General features: G+C 48.7%; 1 protein-coding gene across 1 annotated transcript in view; it reads right to left on the minus strand.

The window, feature by feature from the left end:
• Positions 1-5,954: 5,954 nt before the first annotated feature.
• The window catches only part of EIF2B3 (eukaryotic translation initiation factor 2B subunit gamma), a 99,283-nt gene continuing 89,314 nt past the window's right edge, over positions 5,955-15,923 (minus strand). The window contains exon 11 of the mRNA XM_005423123.3: positions 5,955-6,171. Coding sequence (XP_005423180.1) covers positions 6,119-6,171 — 53 coding nt within the window. The 3' untranslated portion in view covers positions 5,955-6,118. The remainder of the gene's footprint in view (positions 6,172-15,923) is intronic.

Raw genomic sequence — 15,923 nt, forward strand, 5'->3', positions numbered from 1 at the left:
AGGGCTGGCAGGGCCCGGAGCGGTGCAGCCACTGAGAGCCGAGCTCGCCACCGGGGCAAGCAGCCAAACCCACCCCGGCTCCTCGGGCTGTCACAGGCCCTCGCTGCACGCGAGGAAGTGTCCAGGTGGCCAGCGAGGCTTCCTGGCTGATGAGGGGTTAGGAAGTGTGTGGCAATCCCCAGCAAAGGGCCCTGCAGTTCTCCCCGTGCCCCCTTCTTGCCAGGAACAGGCGATACCCCTGCCCTCCCTGCTGACCGGGCACCTGAGCTCCGTGGCCAGGGATCCTGGGGCAACAGGCGTGTGAAAGCACCCTGGCTTTTGCTCTTCAAGGTGGGATCTACAAGAGGACGCCAAGGAGGGGTCTACAGTGAGAGCAGCCACCTCTTTTGGATTCTGGTTCCTCTTGCATCCCTCCCGCCCCTCAGCTCCACTCAGATCTTTTCTGCAGAGTGGGTCACCAGCCAGGGACTGTGCCTCTCATCCCTTCCCCTGCACCCTACTGGGACGGTGGCTCTCCAACTCCACAGGCAACATCCATGAGGGGGAATGATGACAGGGCTGAGGAATAAGGGGCAGACCTCCACCAGGTGCACACTGCCTGGTCTCCCAGGGCCATTCCCAGGAGCCTCCTCTCCCAGAAGTCTCTTGCTACAGGAAGAATAGGGGCTATGAAGACTGGAAAGGACATCATGGTGAGAGCATTGAAGAGTGAACCCCAGGTGATGGGATGGATGGTCTGGCCACCATCCAGAGCAGACTGGACTCCTCAGAGAGCAGTCCCAGCCCCTTGCACGGAGGGAGCATGGCTGGGGCGGCAGGGTGCGTCACAGCCAGCTGTGGATCAGCAGTGGCTGCAAGCAGAGCATCCCCAAATCCCTTCTTCCCGGCATCCGGCACCAACCACCCCCTCTGCAGAAAGGCCCAAGCAGGGGAAGATGTTGCTGTTGCTCAATGACCCTGTGAGGGCCTGGGTCCTTCCTGGCGCCGCTGGAAGTGGCTGGATGACACGGCTGAGTTGCCAACCCAAAGAGCAGGCACCATCATCACCATGGTGAGCAATGTCTCAAGGATGGCACAGACTGGCCAGGTTTGCCTCCTCAAGTCTCTCAACCCATCACCAGGGGATTCATGGCTTTCCTTGTCTGGGAACACAGCTGGATGCTTTGGGGAACCCTGGGGTGGAGATCAGAGGGAAGGGGCTGCAAGGCCATTACCCACTGACCATCACAGCCATCACTGCTGCCAGTGTAGCTGGTTGGCTGCTCCTCACCATCCTCTCCAGCTCTCCCAGCACCAGCAGGCGGCTGCACCCCGGCCCCAGGCGCAGGTGTTCGCACTGGAGACCACAGTCCTGGGGAACAGCGCTGCCCTCCCTGCCTGGGGCAACCCGCATCCTGCCACAGGGTTAAACTCCCCAAGGAAAGGAGGGAGGAAGATAGGAAAAACAATCACAAGAATTTGTTTCATGCTGCCTGGATCCCTCCCCGCACGCAGCAGTGTTTTTGGACGGCCGATTTATAATCAGCAGTGTGGAATGTTGTAAATTAAATATTTTTAAACAACTTTGCTCTCTCTCTGGTTAAACATTTCAGAGATCGCTCTTTCTTGTCTGTCTCTTGCTGGGTGGTCCTTCCATTCGCCCGTACATCTTCCTCAAACACAATTAACCATTTAGATGTTGCACAAAGGAATAGCTTATGCATACAACACCAGTCGCTTGCTGCTCCGACGCTGGGGGAGGGAGGCAAATAAGAAGGCAGCTTCTTTTATTTTCTACTAAAAACAAAAACAAGAAAATCCCTTTTTCCTTCCCAAACTATCCCATTTTTCCTTGAATTGTAAAGGCACTGATCCAAGCTCATCAGCTGTCTTGGTCCTCAGTCCAACAATCCCCTTGCCGTCCCCCATCCCCTGAAATTCAACATTAGCATTTTAAAAGCCTAAAACATACAAGTTTATTTAGACTCAAACTCTCCCAAGCTCTTGCTTTCCATATTTATATACACACGTATTTTAACGTATATAAAATGTCTGTCTATAGGAGCTGGAAGGAAGTTCCCGTCTGCCGGCCCGTCTGGGAGGCACAGGCGCGGCTGTGGACCTTGGCTCCTGGGAGATGGAGTGAAAACCGACAGGATCCAGAAATCAGCCTCCTGGCTGAGAGGGAGCGAGCCTCGGCGGGCAGGCTGCTGCAGAGGTGCTGGGGCAGGGGGTGGGGGGTGCTGGGTGCTGGTCAGGGAATCTCCACATCCCCACATTAACTCTGCAGGTGGCCAGTGAGAGGGCCTGTGCTCTGCGCTCCCCCATGGCTCTGGGATGCGCCAGGTTTGGGGCACAGTGGGCAGCCCGCAATGGCAAAGGCCCCAGCCCCAACTGCCCAATGCAATAATCAATCCTTTAAAAGAGATAACCAAAGGCCACCACAGGAGTGGCTGTGTGTGATGGGAGGGCGGCACTGCGGTGTCCTGGGGCTGGATTACACCACACACTGTGCAACGTGCGTGCGTCTGTCACAGCACTGCCGCCGGCACAGGCGGCTCCTCTGCGAGCCCCACGTGGGGCTTGATCTCACTCTGCCTTTGGCAGGGACCACAGCAGCCACTACTGGCCCTCACTGGGGACTTGGGCCAGTGTGAAGGCAGTAAGGCACCTCTGGAAAACAATGGTGCTCCCCATACCTGTGAGATTTTATTAGGAAAATACTCATCTCTGGACCAGCAAAGTCCAAAGGGTGGCCAGGGGCATGGTGAAAAGCACTCTTCCCAGGCAGCCAGAGGAATGACAGTGGCGTGCAGAAACCAGCAAGGAAGCCAGCAGGAGCAGGGCTCTGCACAATCAACCTTGGAGACTGATGGCAGTAAAAGATTGTGAAGTCCTTGTGATCCCAACCCCGAGAGGTCCAGGAGAATCCTATTGCAAGGGCTGCACAAACAGTGTCACCTGGATAGGTGACCAGGGGAGCCAGACCTCTGTACCTGAGACCATATGACTGCTCAGGCTCTACTCTCCCCTTCCTGCCCACAAGCCAAAAAACTGTCCTAAAAGCAAGATCAGAGCTAGGTACAAAGTTTTTGTGTCCATTTGAACACCATGGGGGTGGGAAGCCCACCATCCCTGGGAATGGCTGCCTGTTTGTCTTCACCTCATGTGGCTCTCTTCCAGGGCTGCCAGGAAGATGGGAGCCATCTGCTTTGGTTTGACTGCAGAAGGGATCAGATGAGCTGCTGCTTCTTGAAAGATCCCAACAGCCACCTACAAAAGCAAACACAAACTGCTGAGGGAGGTGAGCCATGGCTCTGGGTGCCTGCAACTGCCCAACAAATGCTCTTCCCAAAGCTGTGTCTTACAAACGGGCTTGGCTGCAAAAATCTTGGCAAGCACCTGGCTGCAGAGCTGCCGCCAGGTGCACCCAGCTCTCATAGGAGCCAGAGTGAGGGGTCAGGGCTTCAGGTGCCTCTGCCATGGTGTGCCAGCAGGGCAGGACCCATAGGAAGAAGTGTGGCCAGGTGTATACACACACACCAACCCTGCTGCCCTGGTGACAGGAAAAGCCTTTTGGGAGCGGCTGGCAAGACACCACTCAGGAAAGCCAGTGGTCCTGCTGGCCATCAGGACATCAGGTAAACCTCTGCTCTACCCCATGCAGATCCATCATGTGACAAGCCACTGCAAGAACCTTTTCACAGCAACCCTGGCGTTACATCTGCCAAAGAAGTGTTCAGGACGAGTCTGTTGAGAAAGAGCCAGCGCCTACAGAGATGGAGAACTTTCATTCCTTTCAGAGAAATGTTGCCTATATAGCACCACTTTGACACCAGTAACACTGTGATGGGCACGAGCTGTAATGCTCAGCTGCCTGGGGGTGACAGAGCAGCTTATTTGTGTCTGAGAGGTGCCTCATTCCTCAAAGTTGGTGAGCAGCCTGTACTAGTAACACCTTCCAGAATATCTCTGTGACCTGGGACCAAACAGTCACATCCAAAATTACCTGGGAACAGAACCTGATGTCCTCAGTCACCTCCCCAATTTTCTCAATGACTCTAACATCACTCGGTTTGTGAAGTTGCCTGACCCAACCCATCACACGCTCACCTGATGATGACAGCAGTGTGGAGGCCAGGTTAGATGAGGAAGGGTTAACCTCCCAGTGCCTGTCTTGGGATTCCTGAAGGCCCTATTATCCTGAACTATTTTTCATAATTACTGCCACACACGTAGACTACATCAAGAGTGAATCTTCACTTTGATAATTTGTGCTGTGAAATCTCACTTTGGGATCTACTTTTATCTCACACCAAACACCTGCAGGTCGTAAAAGGCGAAAAGGAAAAGAAAATGCCTCAAATCCTAGCCAGGTTTTCAAGTGTCAGAGAACACTAAATTAATGCTAAATTCTAACCGACACAGTAAAGAGCCCCCCACCCTCTTCTTAAATTAGCTAAACAAAAGGACTGAGACTTTAACATATAATTAAGGCACAAGGAGGTAAAGCTGTAGCTGCTAAACAAGGCAATGCAGACCTTTCAGAAGTTAAGATGTATCCTAAAAACAGAGGGGGAGAAGGCTTTGTGTTTCAGCAAAAGGACTGTGAGTCAAAGTCCCTGCAAACCTCTCAAGGCTTTGCCAGCCTTCTGGTAAAATGCAAAGCCAGGTAATTACACTCCACTCTGCTTCTGTTTCTACACACCCAAAATGGAGCCTCTCTCCCTTGCCGCACACAGAGACAAGAACTCTCTTTAATTAACCTCTGTAAAACCTCTGCGATCCTTGGATGAAAAAGGCTCTGTACCTTAGGAACATGTTTGCGCACATACACGAGACAAAACCTCCAGCACAAAGCTGGAGCTGAACTGCAGTGCATTTCTTCTCTGCAGCTTGTCACAGACCTTGAAGCTCGTCCTTACCCATAGTTTCCATTCCAATCTGGTCGTTTAGAAGAAAGATTTTGTTTATGAAACTCAGGGAATGTCTGGATTATAATCTCTCTCCTGTCAAATTAACTAGGAAATGGTAACTCTCCTCAGGGGTCACAGATGCCCATGAAGCACACATTTAACATTTATCACTTCAGTTAATGAAATACCATCCCCGCCAGTTGCTGTAAGCACCTCTGGATGTCAAACTGCCAGGGGCAGATAAATGTCCTGTTCAATCCTACTACATTCTAATAAACAGCTTTTAGGTAGGAACTTGTGTCCAATTTATAAACATTAAAGAACAGCTTGTGTTTCAATCCCATCCAGGTGCTTTACAATCCTGGCACAGGCCCTGACCACAGGGCTGTGCGTTTCACGTTAACAGGAGCGACTCATCTCAGAGACACAGGTACAGTCATCCACAGATCATCCAAGTGTAGGGAGAGACCTCTTGCCTGAGATTAGGAACAGTGGATTGACAGGAAGAACCATCAAAATAAGGCAGGGAGTACCCACTGTTTACACCTCATGCCTCCTTCATGCTCCACCAGCTCTGACATACTTGCTCTTGGGCAGAATTTCAAAGTATCAGACCAAACTCAGCCCTGATGGAAATGGGTGCTGAACTCTTTGACTGCATTACAGAGGCAAAGAGGAGCAGATTAAACACTTCTGTGTGGTGGGGCAGCATCATGAGAGACAGTGAGGAGGAGGAGGAGGCGGCGAAGCTGCCGGGCTGCAAAGAGCAGCCGGCACGGCCGCTGTTCTCACTGTCCGCCTGCTGTGCTGATGAGATGCACAAGCAGCATCCTGAGCAGTTTCTCCCAGGCTCAGGGACGGTGGTGCAGGACTGCAGGGACGTGATTTACACCACAGGGAGGGCGGCTAAGTCATTCTTTGGAGTGGGCACAGTCTGTGTGGTCCCCGCTCTCCCTTCTGCGGGAAAAGTACAGTGCGCTGGCCGGGCAGGAGCCGATCTAACCCGGCACCAACCCGCGCGCATCCCAATGAGGGGGGAGGGGCCCACGGACACTCCGCTCTGCAAATACTCCTTTATTAAGACATAAATATAAAGCTGAACAGGAAAGGAGCAATGACAGGGTAAACCATGCCAGTACTGATCTGTACGGATGATCTTACGATGCTCGAACATCTGGTTCTGCTGCTGGCTTCCATAAAATCATCTTTAAAAGCTACTCGGGTTATATCTCCATCAGCTGTTCGGTGCCCACAATGACTTCATTAACATGTTTGGCTGAAAAGAGAGAGGGAGGAAAAGAAGAGCAATTGAGTTTTGCAGCAGAGCTTCAGACCTTGCATTTTTCAAATCTGCAACTTAAAAAGAAATGAGAAAAGCAGATTCTGGGGAACTCAAACAGAGATTTGCTGAACTCCAGTGTCTCTCAGACAGTATCCCACACACATGGTGAAAGCCTAAACAACTGACTAAACATCAGGAGATTTCTCTAATGAGAGTTTTCACATGTATGTGTCACTAATAAACAAGAGAGGCCCTACGGAAGTCACAGCTGCTACTGACAGGTGTACACCTAGGTCAAGGCAAGGAACCATCAACATCTAACATGGAGATTAGACATAAAATTAAAGATCAGTAATCCACCCTGGCCCTAAGGAGCACTATCTACCCCAAACTGCTTGGATGCTGGGGGGAAAAGGGCTGCTCAGCACCAGGGGGCCATCACCAAGGCAGTGTGAGATCCTCTCAGCAATCTCAACTCAGCCCTGGCAGCCAAAAAACAAGAGGTTTTTTGTGTTTTCTTTTCTTTTTTTTTTTTTAATTTAAACCTGACCCTCCTGTGGAGCAAATTTGTTGGAGGGGCAATTTCTGCAAGGTCACTCCTTTGCCTGTTCCCAGGAGCTTTGCACAGCCCCAGTGGACACATTAATGTGCCAGTCCCTGCCCCAGCACTGTTAATGCACTGTACTGAAAGAGCCTTCCCTTTAAAATGCAAAAGCAGCTTGTCAGGGAAGGACTGCAAATAAAGGATCTAAAGCCAAAATAATAAAAACACGCAACTGAAAGCCCAGTGCCTAAAAAACCCAAGCATGTGGCCTCAGAGCATGACACAAAGCTGGTGTGCTCAAAGTGGGTGTCCTCAGGGTACTGTGGGGGAGGTGGTGAATCTAAACTGCTCTCCAGGAGCTGGACACCTATCCAGGTGGAGCTCAGGTGGTGTGTCCCATGCCCCTAGGCTCTTCATCTTACCTCCTGCAATTAGGAATAACAATTGCCTCTGGAGCCTGGGATAAAGTGTCAAGGCCTGTGAGGGGCTGGGATATGCCAGTGGAGGCTCTGGTGTCTCCCACACCTTACACAGCAGTGGGGGTAGATAGCCAAGGATGATGGAAATGATGAGTTGTGTTTTATTTACCTACCTAAAACTCCTCCCCTCAGGGGAGTGGGTCTTGCAAGACTGCTGCAAAACAACAAATATTCCACCTTTGGCTAAAGGAAGAAATTCCTGGCAATCCCCAAAGTGGCTGGGCCAACATGGTGCTTCTCTTGGTTTAAAATTCAAGATGCAACCTTTGTGCCGTGCAAACCATTGCTCCAGTAAAGGTTTGATCAAATTATGCTCTATAAACTTTCTGCACTGTGGCAAGATAATTTCTCACTACAACCTCAACCCCACAACCATATGGATCATTTGCAATCTTCTCAGCCCGAGGGACAGAATGAGTGAGCCACACCACTTCCTTTCAGAGACCCTTTGTGAAGGCTAAAATAAGGAGACCAAGGGGCTGCTTCTCACCTGCAGCATCAGATGGAGACATTTAGCTCTTTGCTCAGGGTATTTATTGTAAACTGGTAATTAGTCCTGGAGCCTCACATTAACATCCTGGAGCTCAATCTCCAGCACTTTGGGCAGGATGAGCAGAGGTGGATGCAATGCTCAGGAAAATGAGGGGCTGACTGTACAAGTGCCAGGTGCAAGCATGATGTAGGTAGCACCACACAACTTCTCCAGGACAGCTCTTGCCAATAGCCCCAAGTCCAGCCTTCAGCGCCTCTCTCCTCCCGTCCTGGACCCCACACAGCCTTGCCAAGGTACCTCAAATCCAACCTGCAGCATTTCTTGCTATAACATTCCTCACCCCCAACAACTTTCCCAATATATCTCAACAGGCCCTGTAGCAACTCCTGTGACTCCATTCCTGAACCTCCTCCAAGGAGACTATCTATCATGTTGATTTCTATGATGTGAATAAGACCCTGGCTACCATCCAGTGAGAGTAATTATATTATGCCTCTGCAGATTAAACATGCCTTCATCTAGGCTTATAGAGAGCCATGTCAATTTATGGTTCTATATATAGGTTATCTGTAGCAATACTTTTTAATAAGGAACTTCTTGCTTCATTTCAGACAGCATCCTCCATGGTCCTAAATGTGCAGAGCTGGGATGGGTCCTGTCACATACCTTGCTGCAGAGGTGGTACAGACTATTTGTATTTTGCACTGACATGCTTGCAGCAGCCTTATGGTGTCTTGTATTTTACACCTGATGAGTTCAAAATGCTTTTTGAGAATGGGTGAGTAAGAGCATTCCTGTTTTACAGATGGGGAAACTGAGGCAGCAGTGAGTTTAGGGAGCTTCAGCAGCCAAAGCCGCATGGGAAATTGGAGCCTGCATTCCCTCATCTCTCACCCCTCTGCCTGTTTCACCTCCTCCTTGATCCCCATGGCCCAGATTCCCCAAAGAGGGCACACATGGTATGTCACTGCTACTTCAGACTCATATCACCAAACGTATTTCTTCTTGTAAAGGCTTAAAGAAAACACATGAATCTGCCTGTCCAAAATCCGCGAGAAAGTTTTTAAGCGATAAAGGGAATGGTTTTGCTAGAAACAAAGCCCCATTCTGCACCCCAAGGGGACGTGGTAGGCAGATAAGGATTCACCCTGCTTCCCTCTTCCATTCCCAAAGCCCTTCTTGAGGAGTGAAGGGAATTCAGACTCCAGTGTGTGTGCCAGAGAGCTGAGCTGTGGATAGTGTTTCATTATCAGACGTGGCTGCCAGTTGCCAGTGGCTCTGGCTGGTACCAGCAAGCTCAGTTCCTGCAGAAACTCTGCCTGAAACTCTGGGGGAGGAGGGAGAAGTACCTCACATGCTTTGCTGTTCAGCTCCCTTTCTCCTTCCCCAGCTCCCCATTACGGATTTCTTACCAGGCTGCCTTTTATCTGACACTGGCAGGGTTACAGATGCATTCAGCCCACGGAGAAAGAAGACAGATTAGAGAAAGGACTTTGAGAAAGCCTTAAGAGTTGGACTCTTCAACCTTAAATCATGTTCAACTAGATCTTCTCAGATTGGGAGCATCTGGTGCTAAGCAAATCCAGAGCTGATCAACACATTCAACCTCCTGATTAGCACTTTGCTTCAACTTGCTGACGCAGCCCAGCCTGAAGTCTGCCTGGGTGCTTGAACCGAGTGTCCACGGAGACTTTACTGAGTGTAAATCAAAAACCTGTCACTCGTTATATACGCGTTCCTGCTTGGGAAGACATTTGTTTACACATACTGTACACTAGCCCCTTAAAAACATACGCACAAGGCGAGCTAGAGAGCAGAGCAGCTTTTGGTGCTTGGCTAAAAACAAATTGTAATGCAAATAAACAGAGGGGCGGAAATGACTGCGCAGCCCAGCACAAACCCCAGCAGCAGGCTGGGGGCCGGGGACCCAGCGCTCCCCAGCCTTCCTGGCAGGTTCCTGCCAAGCTGCTCACAGAAAGGGGATGCCGGAGCATTCCTTTAAAAGCCATGTGAAAGCATCTCCTTGTTGTTTGCTCAATTAGCCCCAGACAGATTGCTGCTGCTGCTGCTGGTGGCAACGCTGGGTTGTAAAGGAGGAGGGGAAGGAGGGGAAAGGGAGGAAAAAAAAAAAGAGAGGAAAAAAAAGGGTTAGGGCCTAGGCCCAGGACCACCACGAAGTTTCAGCCCTCAGGGGCTCCAGAAAACGTTCAGTTTACTCACTCAATTACATACACTGTTTTATAAACCCTTTAAAATAAAATAGAAAACAGTCCCTGGCACAGAATTACTGCTCTATTATACAGCAGTGATGAAAGCCACTGCTGTGTATTTGCTCTCTTTAAAGCAAGAGATAGTTTAACTTAAAAAACTAGGTGGGGGGGAGGGGTGGCTGCAGAAACGCATGCACGAAAACACGCTGTGGGTGGTTCCCACCACATTCACCCAGGACAGAAAGGATCAGAGAGTGGGAGAGAAGAGCAACTTGTCTCTGCAGTGATGGTTGGCTCTGGAAAAACAGCCAGGTTAGGGGGGGGAGAGGAACTAAAGGGGCTTAAGGGGATGGGAAGCAGCTGAAGCTGACTTTGGGAGGCTGGAGGGTGTTTTAAATTACATGTACAGATAAAGAAGGGAAGCAGGTGATGGGGGCTGATTTGTTTGTGTTTACAGAGCAGTGGGACTTTCCAGTCAAGGCCTGTTCTCTCCTCAGCCAAGCTTTACTTACATGATCACTGGAGACCAGGGTGAACCACGCTGTGGCCCCAAAGGCCAGGCGTGTCTCACAATTTCTCCCAAGTGCCAGGTCAGCCCCAATGTGCAGGCATCACATGGGCCCATGGGTCCCCAGCAACGATGATCCCCATGAGTTGAGTGTTCCAGCTGCTCCCAGGATTCCTCTATGCAGGGAATAAGGGATGTGCAGCTCACCCCAGGGGATTGGTGGTAGCTTCAGGCAGACCAGTTCTGGCCCACAGCTGGGGCCTCCAGCCCACACAACAGACAGGCAGCAGGGATCTTACTTCTGCCTTACATCCAAAAACCACCAGTTCTCAGTGCTGGTGGCCCCATGGTTCAGCTGAGGATTTTTTCATAATTCAACCAGAATTAATCCCTTTGCTCTCAACCCTTCTTGAGATGTGTCTTGAGAGTGTGAAGGTAAGAGTGATTCAGTGCCCAATGAAAGATGACTTTACTGTGGCTTGGAGCAGACAGATCGAGGGAGTGAAGGAAGAGGACAGAGATGTACAGGGAAGAGATCACACAGGGTCTTAGAAGAAAAGTTAGTAAAGAGAAAAGGAGACCCAGAGCTTGGGCTGCACCTAAGATAGCAAGCTCCTTGGGGAGGGGTACATGCTTGAAGTCCTCATACCGGGACAGAGTCCCAGCAAAGTGTGTCAGAAGGGACTGGATTACATCCATCAGTGCTCCCATGGGCTATCACTCCCTCCCAGCAAATGCAAACAGGGATCTCAAAAACAGCAGTCTGACTGTCTGCATCTTAACTTCCTGATATGATGGCAGAGGTGCCATATTTGCCTGGAGCACCAGACACAAGCCCTTGTCCTTTCTCATCATCCATTGGGGTGTTCTTCCTGGCTCTTTCATGTGCCTGAGCTCTACCAGAGCAGAAGTAGTTATTTTCTCCGCGTGGAGCATGTAAAAATATTTCCACAAGGTTATGAACTGCTGCCTTCTGGGTAGACTTCAATATCAGCATGCTGTGAATGTGGCAGCACATTTAACCCGCTCACTCAGGAAGCCTGAACTTCCCTGGCTGGGAATGACAGTATGCACAAGTGTGGCAGTCCCCAGCAGCAGAAGGGAGGCCAAAGCATCGCTGGATGGATATTCTAAGGAAGTTTTGCGCCACTGCTAAGGCCAGAACTCATAAACCATTTTTATACAACTTGGAAAGGAGGCTTATTAGGATTAGTTAGCAGTATAGTCACTGCATAGTCACTGCAACAAAAATGTCAACTATTTAAGAGATGCCTGTTTTAACTGCCAACAATATCTTTGTCATGGGCATTCAGTAGTTAAACTACTTCAGGGAGAAATCTTACCAATCTCTCAGTTTTGCTATAAATTCACACCATTCCTACATCACCTCCAGCTCATTTTGCACCCCTGTGCACAATATACATGTGTGCACTGTTTAGTCTGTGTCTGTTCTTCATGAGCTTTCCTAACTCCCATCTGCACAGCAGCATGCCTTCTGTGCCTTCTGATCCCAACCCTGTGTCGTGCTAAGTGTTTTCAGTCCCTGAAGACTGCACCAGGAGGTACTCAGCATCTTGCAAGAGCAGATGCTTGCCCTTCCTTGAATGCAGTGAGAGCATCAGAAAGTCTCTCAGTTCCTTTTTGTCCCTATCCTGTTAAATCTTGGCTCATGTGAAGCCTCCTCACAAGCAGGGAACCATTCATATGTGGAGGTTTCAGAAAATGTACCTGCATTTAGAGGATGACATTAGAGAAAAATGTGCTCTTTGGCCCTCATTAAAATAAAACAATCTTATTCTGTTTCATTGAGAAGTCCTGGGACTCCAAGCTTGGAACAGGACTTGGAAAATGACTGGAAACGGAAGCCAGTCCTTACTGGACATGTGCCTTTTTCTCTTCTTGTGAGAAACCACACAGTTTTGGCTATGTGATAAGCCTTTGAAAAAAATCTGAAGTTTGCACATGTTCTCAGGAGGACAGCTAAAAGCTCCAGAGACTGCAGTGAGCACTCTCAACCATAGAAGTGCAGGAGGAAGGCAGGGCTTCCTCCAAGCTGTATGGACCAGTGGAGCACTTGGCACAGAACCACCCCTCTCCTGTGCCCAGTATGAGCCTGCCTGGGCATGAGAGAAAGGGATGCAATCCAACTGAAAGCAGTCAGGGAATGAATGCTAGACGAAAAAAGGAGCATGGGACTGGAAATAGCAGCTATGGTCAGACCATAGCTGAGGAGGTGTCAGGTGGGTGTCTGGGAATAACCAAGTAAGAGAGAAAAACAAAAGTCTCTATGGGAGAAACACTAGGAGAAAAACCAAAGAGAAGGCTAGGATTGGGATGAGCCTGGTGCTCAGACAGAGCCATAGTGGAGAGCTGTGAAGCAGGAGTCAGGATCAGGTAGGACACACAGAGATCTAGTTGGAGCCCCATGTCTGATGCTGGAAATAAATATGCAAATAAAACATGCCTGCCCCAGTGACAACAGAGATGAAAGCAAGGGAGAAGGTAGTGAATTTTATACCAATTTTGCTAGTTTTATACTTTGTGTGAATGTTTACTGTCTCTACTCCTGGTGTTGCTTTGAAGAAAGGTTAGGCCACTTTACCTTGAAGAAGGGTTAGGCTGCTTTACCATACATGCTTGTTCCTGGCTAAATGATAGCAGATGTACAACGCTCTCCCTGCTGAATCTGGCTGAGAGACTCCTTTGGGAGCTGTACTTGGTGACTCCAGGCTCATCTGACTCCTCGACTGGCCCATCACCAGCACTCCCTCTCTCTAGTCCTACTTCACTGAGCACATGCTGCTTTTGAGCTCCTCTGTAAAACCAGGTTTATCAAAAAGGCTACAGTGTAATCTTAATAACTGTCTTCAAAACAGTGATTAAATGCTCTGTGCAATAATGTTCTTTCAGAATGCTGTCTGCCATTTCCCATTCCTCTAAGAATTACTGCCTTTTTCTTAGGTACCAACATGTTTTTCAAACTGCTACCTGGTGAGGTAGCTTTCACAAAGCCCATCTGTTAATTCTCTGCTAGCAAATTCCTTCAACTATCAAAGAGAAAGGAAAGTGGATGCTTCCAAGGCATGGTAATAAAAGCAGTAGGAGAATAGCAGGGTTCTCAGGAGGCACGGCTTGCAAATCCAGAAGTTAAATAAAACTCCATACCTTGACTTCAACAGAGACATTTAAAAGCACTGTCTCTGGCCAGTGCTGTGACAGGGTGGAAGTCAGTGCAGGACTGGGACGACACTGATGACAGTTGCCAGCACTCCTGGGTCTCCAATTTTCTTTTTAGTTTGAAAGAACCAGGTTGCCTCTGATCTACCCTGTAACCAGTGGCAGAGTATTCCCTCTATTTAGGTGTCAAGAGATTGCCAAGCCCATTATTAAGTGATGAGGTCTCCCACCATGTCCCCAGGGAGATTATCCCACAGCCTACCAGACCACATCGCTAGGAAAATGCTCCAGATAGCCAACCTAAATTGTGTTTAATTCAATCCCATTACTCCCAGCTGCACCATTTGGACCACCCTAAACATACCCATACTATTCTGCAGAAGGAGAAGGATGAGAGCTGGTTTAAGTTACGTTTGCCTATCATTTGTGGTAGCTGTTCTCCTGCCATCCTCCTTGCATGGGACTGGAATTCAGTTTTTTGAAAGGAGGTCAGTGCACCGCTGGCTCAAAGAGCTCTTGTACCCCAAGCTGCCTGGGTAGTATGGCCAGGACTCGTATGGTAGAGCAGGGAGCATACAGCCAGTTCTGCAGCAAAGTCAACTGTGGGATCTGCCTGGGGCTGTGTAGGATGATTCAGGGATATTTCTACCTTTGATGAATCCTGGCTGATGTTCTGGAATAAGGGACTGCTATATTTTTATTTTTTTAATGTTTCTGGGAAGGTGTATGGAGTTTTGCTGAGGAGGTTTCTACTCCCAGAAACTGGAATGCGTAACTCCCAGACTAGGGTCAGCAGCCAGCAGCTACTGCTTATGTCTGCTGAAGGGTGATCAGCTTGCAAGAAAAGGTGGCTCCTACCCAAGAGAACTAGGTTTTTTCTTTGCCCAGCCATGGAAGCTCAAGTTTGAAGAAGGAAAAGTTACCAAACAGAAAAACACAGCCAAAGTCTTGATGAAGGGTGCAATATGGAAACAGACTTACAGGGCCACACCAAAAGCTTGGCACAAGATACAGGAAGTCTTGGGCAGGGGAAAGGAAGTCATGACATGCTTTCACAGCGAAAAAGAGAAGACCCAGTCTACTATGGGATCACTCAAGGTCAGAAGAGACATGCTAGGCTGGAAAGACTCCATGGAGCAGGAAGTAAGTCATGAACTTCACAGACAGATCCCAGACCACCAAGGCAAACCTGACCCCCAGCCCAAAGAAATTTTAGAATGGTTAGGAAACTGAGGCAGGAAAATGAACTGAGGCTTTACTATTTTCTCTTGCTCAGCATAATGGTGTATTTATAATCTACCTGAATATGTCTCTGTAATGTCAGTCATGCATTTCAAAACAGCCTCTAGTTAAGCCAAGAAGTGGGTTTAAACTTTGGGGAGGGGAGCAGTAGATTCTCAAGAATAGGCAAGCGATCCATGGGTACAGCTCTGTTATTCTCCCTGCAAATACATCTACAGACTCTAAAAATATTCAGACAAGGATGACAAAGACAATCAAGAAGAAAAGACTAGTTTTCATACTACAATCAACTAGACTAGGATCTCCACCCTGGAAGATACTTCTGAAGTGGTTGTGATCAAAGTCAAAGGGGGATATTTCTGTCTGGTATCATCTACCAAAGAAATCAAATATATTCCCGTTTCCTAAAATATTAGCTAAATCTACACCCTGTGTCCTCATAGTTCACTGTACAGGTTAGCAACCAAACACGACCCAATTCATCTCTCCTGGTGATTCATGCAGACGTGTAGATGCAGCACTCAGGGACATCGTTTAATGGTAGACTTGGCAGAGCTAGATTTATGGTTAGACTTGATGATATGAAAAGGACTTTTCCAACCTAAATGAGTCTATGACAGGGGGCAATGAACCCCACAAAGGACACCAATTCAGACTGGTGTGATGGGCAAAGCTATGAGTAGACACAGCCACACAGAGACCAAGACCACAGTGAACTCACTGTGTTACCTACAGTATCAGAGACTTGCAACTGCAAGATCAATACTTTGTTTTCATGAGTCCTTTGTACTTTTAGTTTCAATTTAAGGAAAACTTGTCATATGCGAAGCTGACAACAGGTTATCCTATACTACATTAAGTTCAAACCCTGCTCTGTATCAAGACACTTAGAACTGGGAATCCACCCACAAAGACAAAGCAAGCAAATAAATCCTGATCTGACTAAATAACTTCACATGAAGCCTGCAAAGGAACTCACTTTTGTCCTTGGTCTACACACTGGAGCAAGGATCTGCCAAACCCCAACCATAAATATTCATTAAAAAGCCTCTGCTTGGGATGCAGTCACTGAAACAGCCATTTCCTGCCCATT

Source organism: Geospiza fortis, unplaced genomic scaffold (assembly GCF_000277835.1).
Source record: "Geospiza fortis unplaced genomic scaffold, GeoFor_1.0 scaffold333, whole genome shotgun sequence".
Classification (NCBI taxonomy): Eukaryota; Metazoa; Chordata; class Aves; order Passeriformes; family Thraupidae; genus Geospiza; species Geospiza fortis.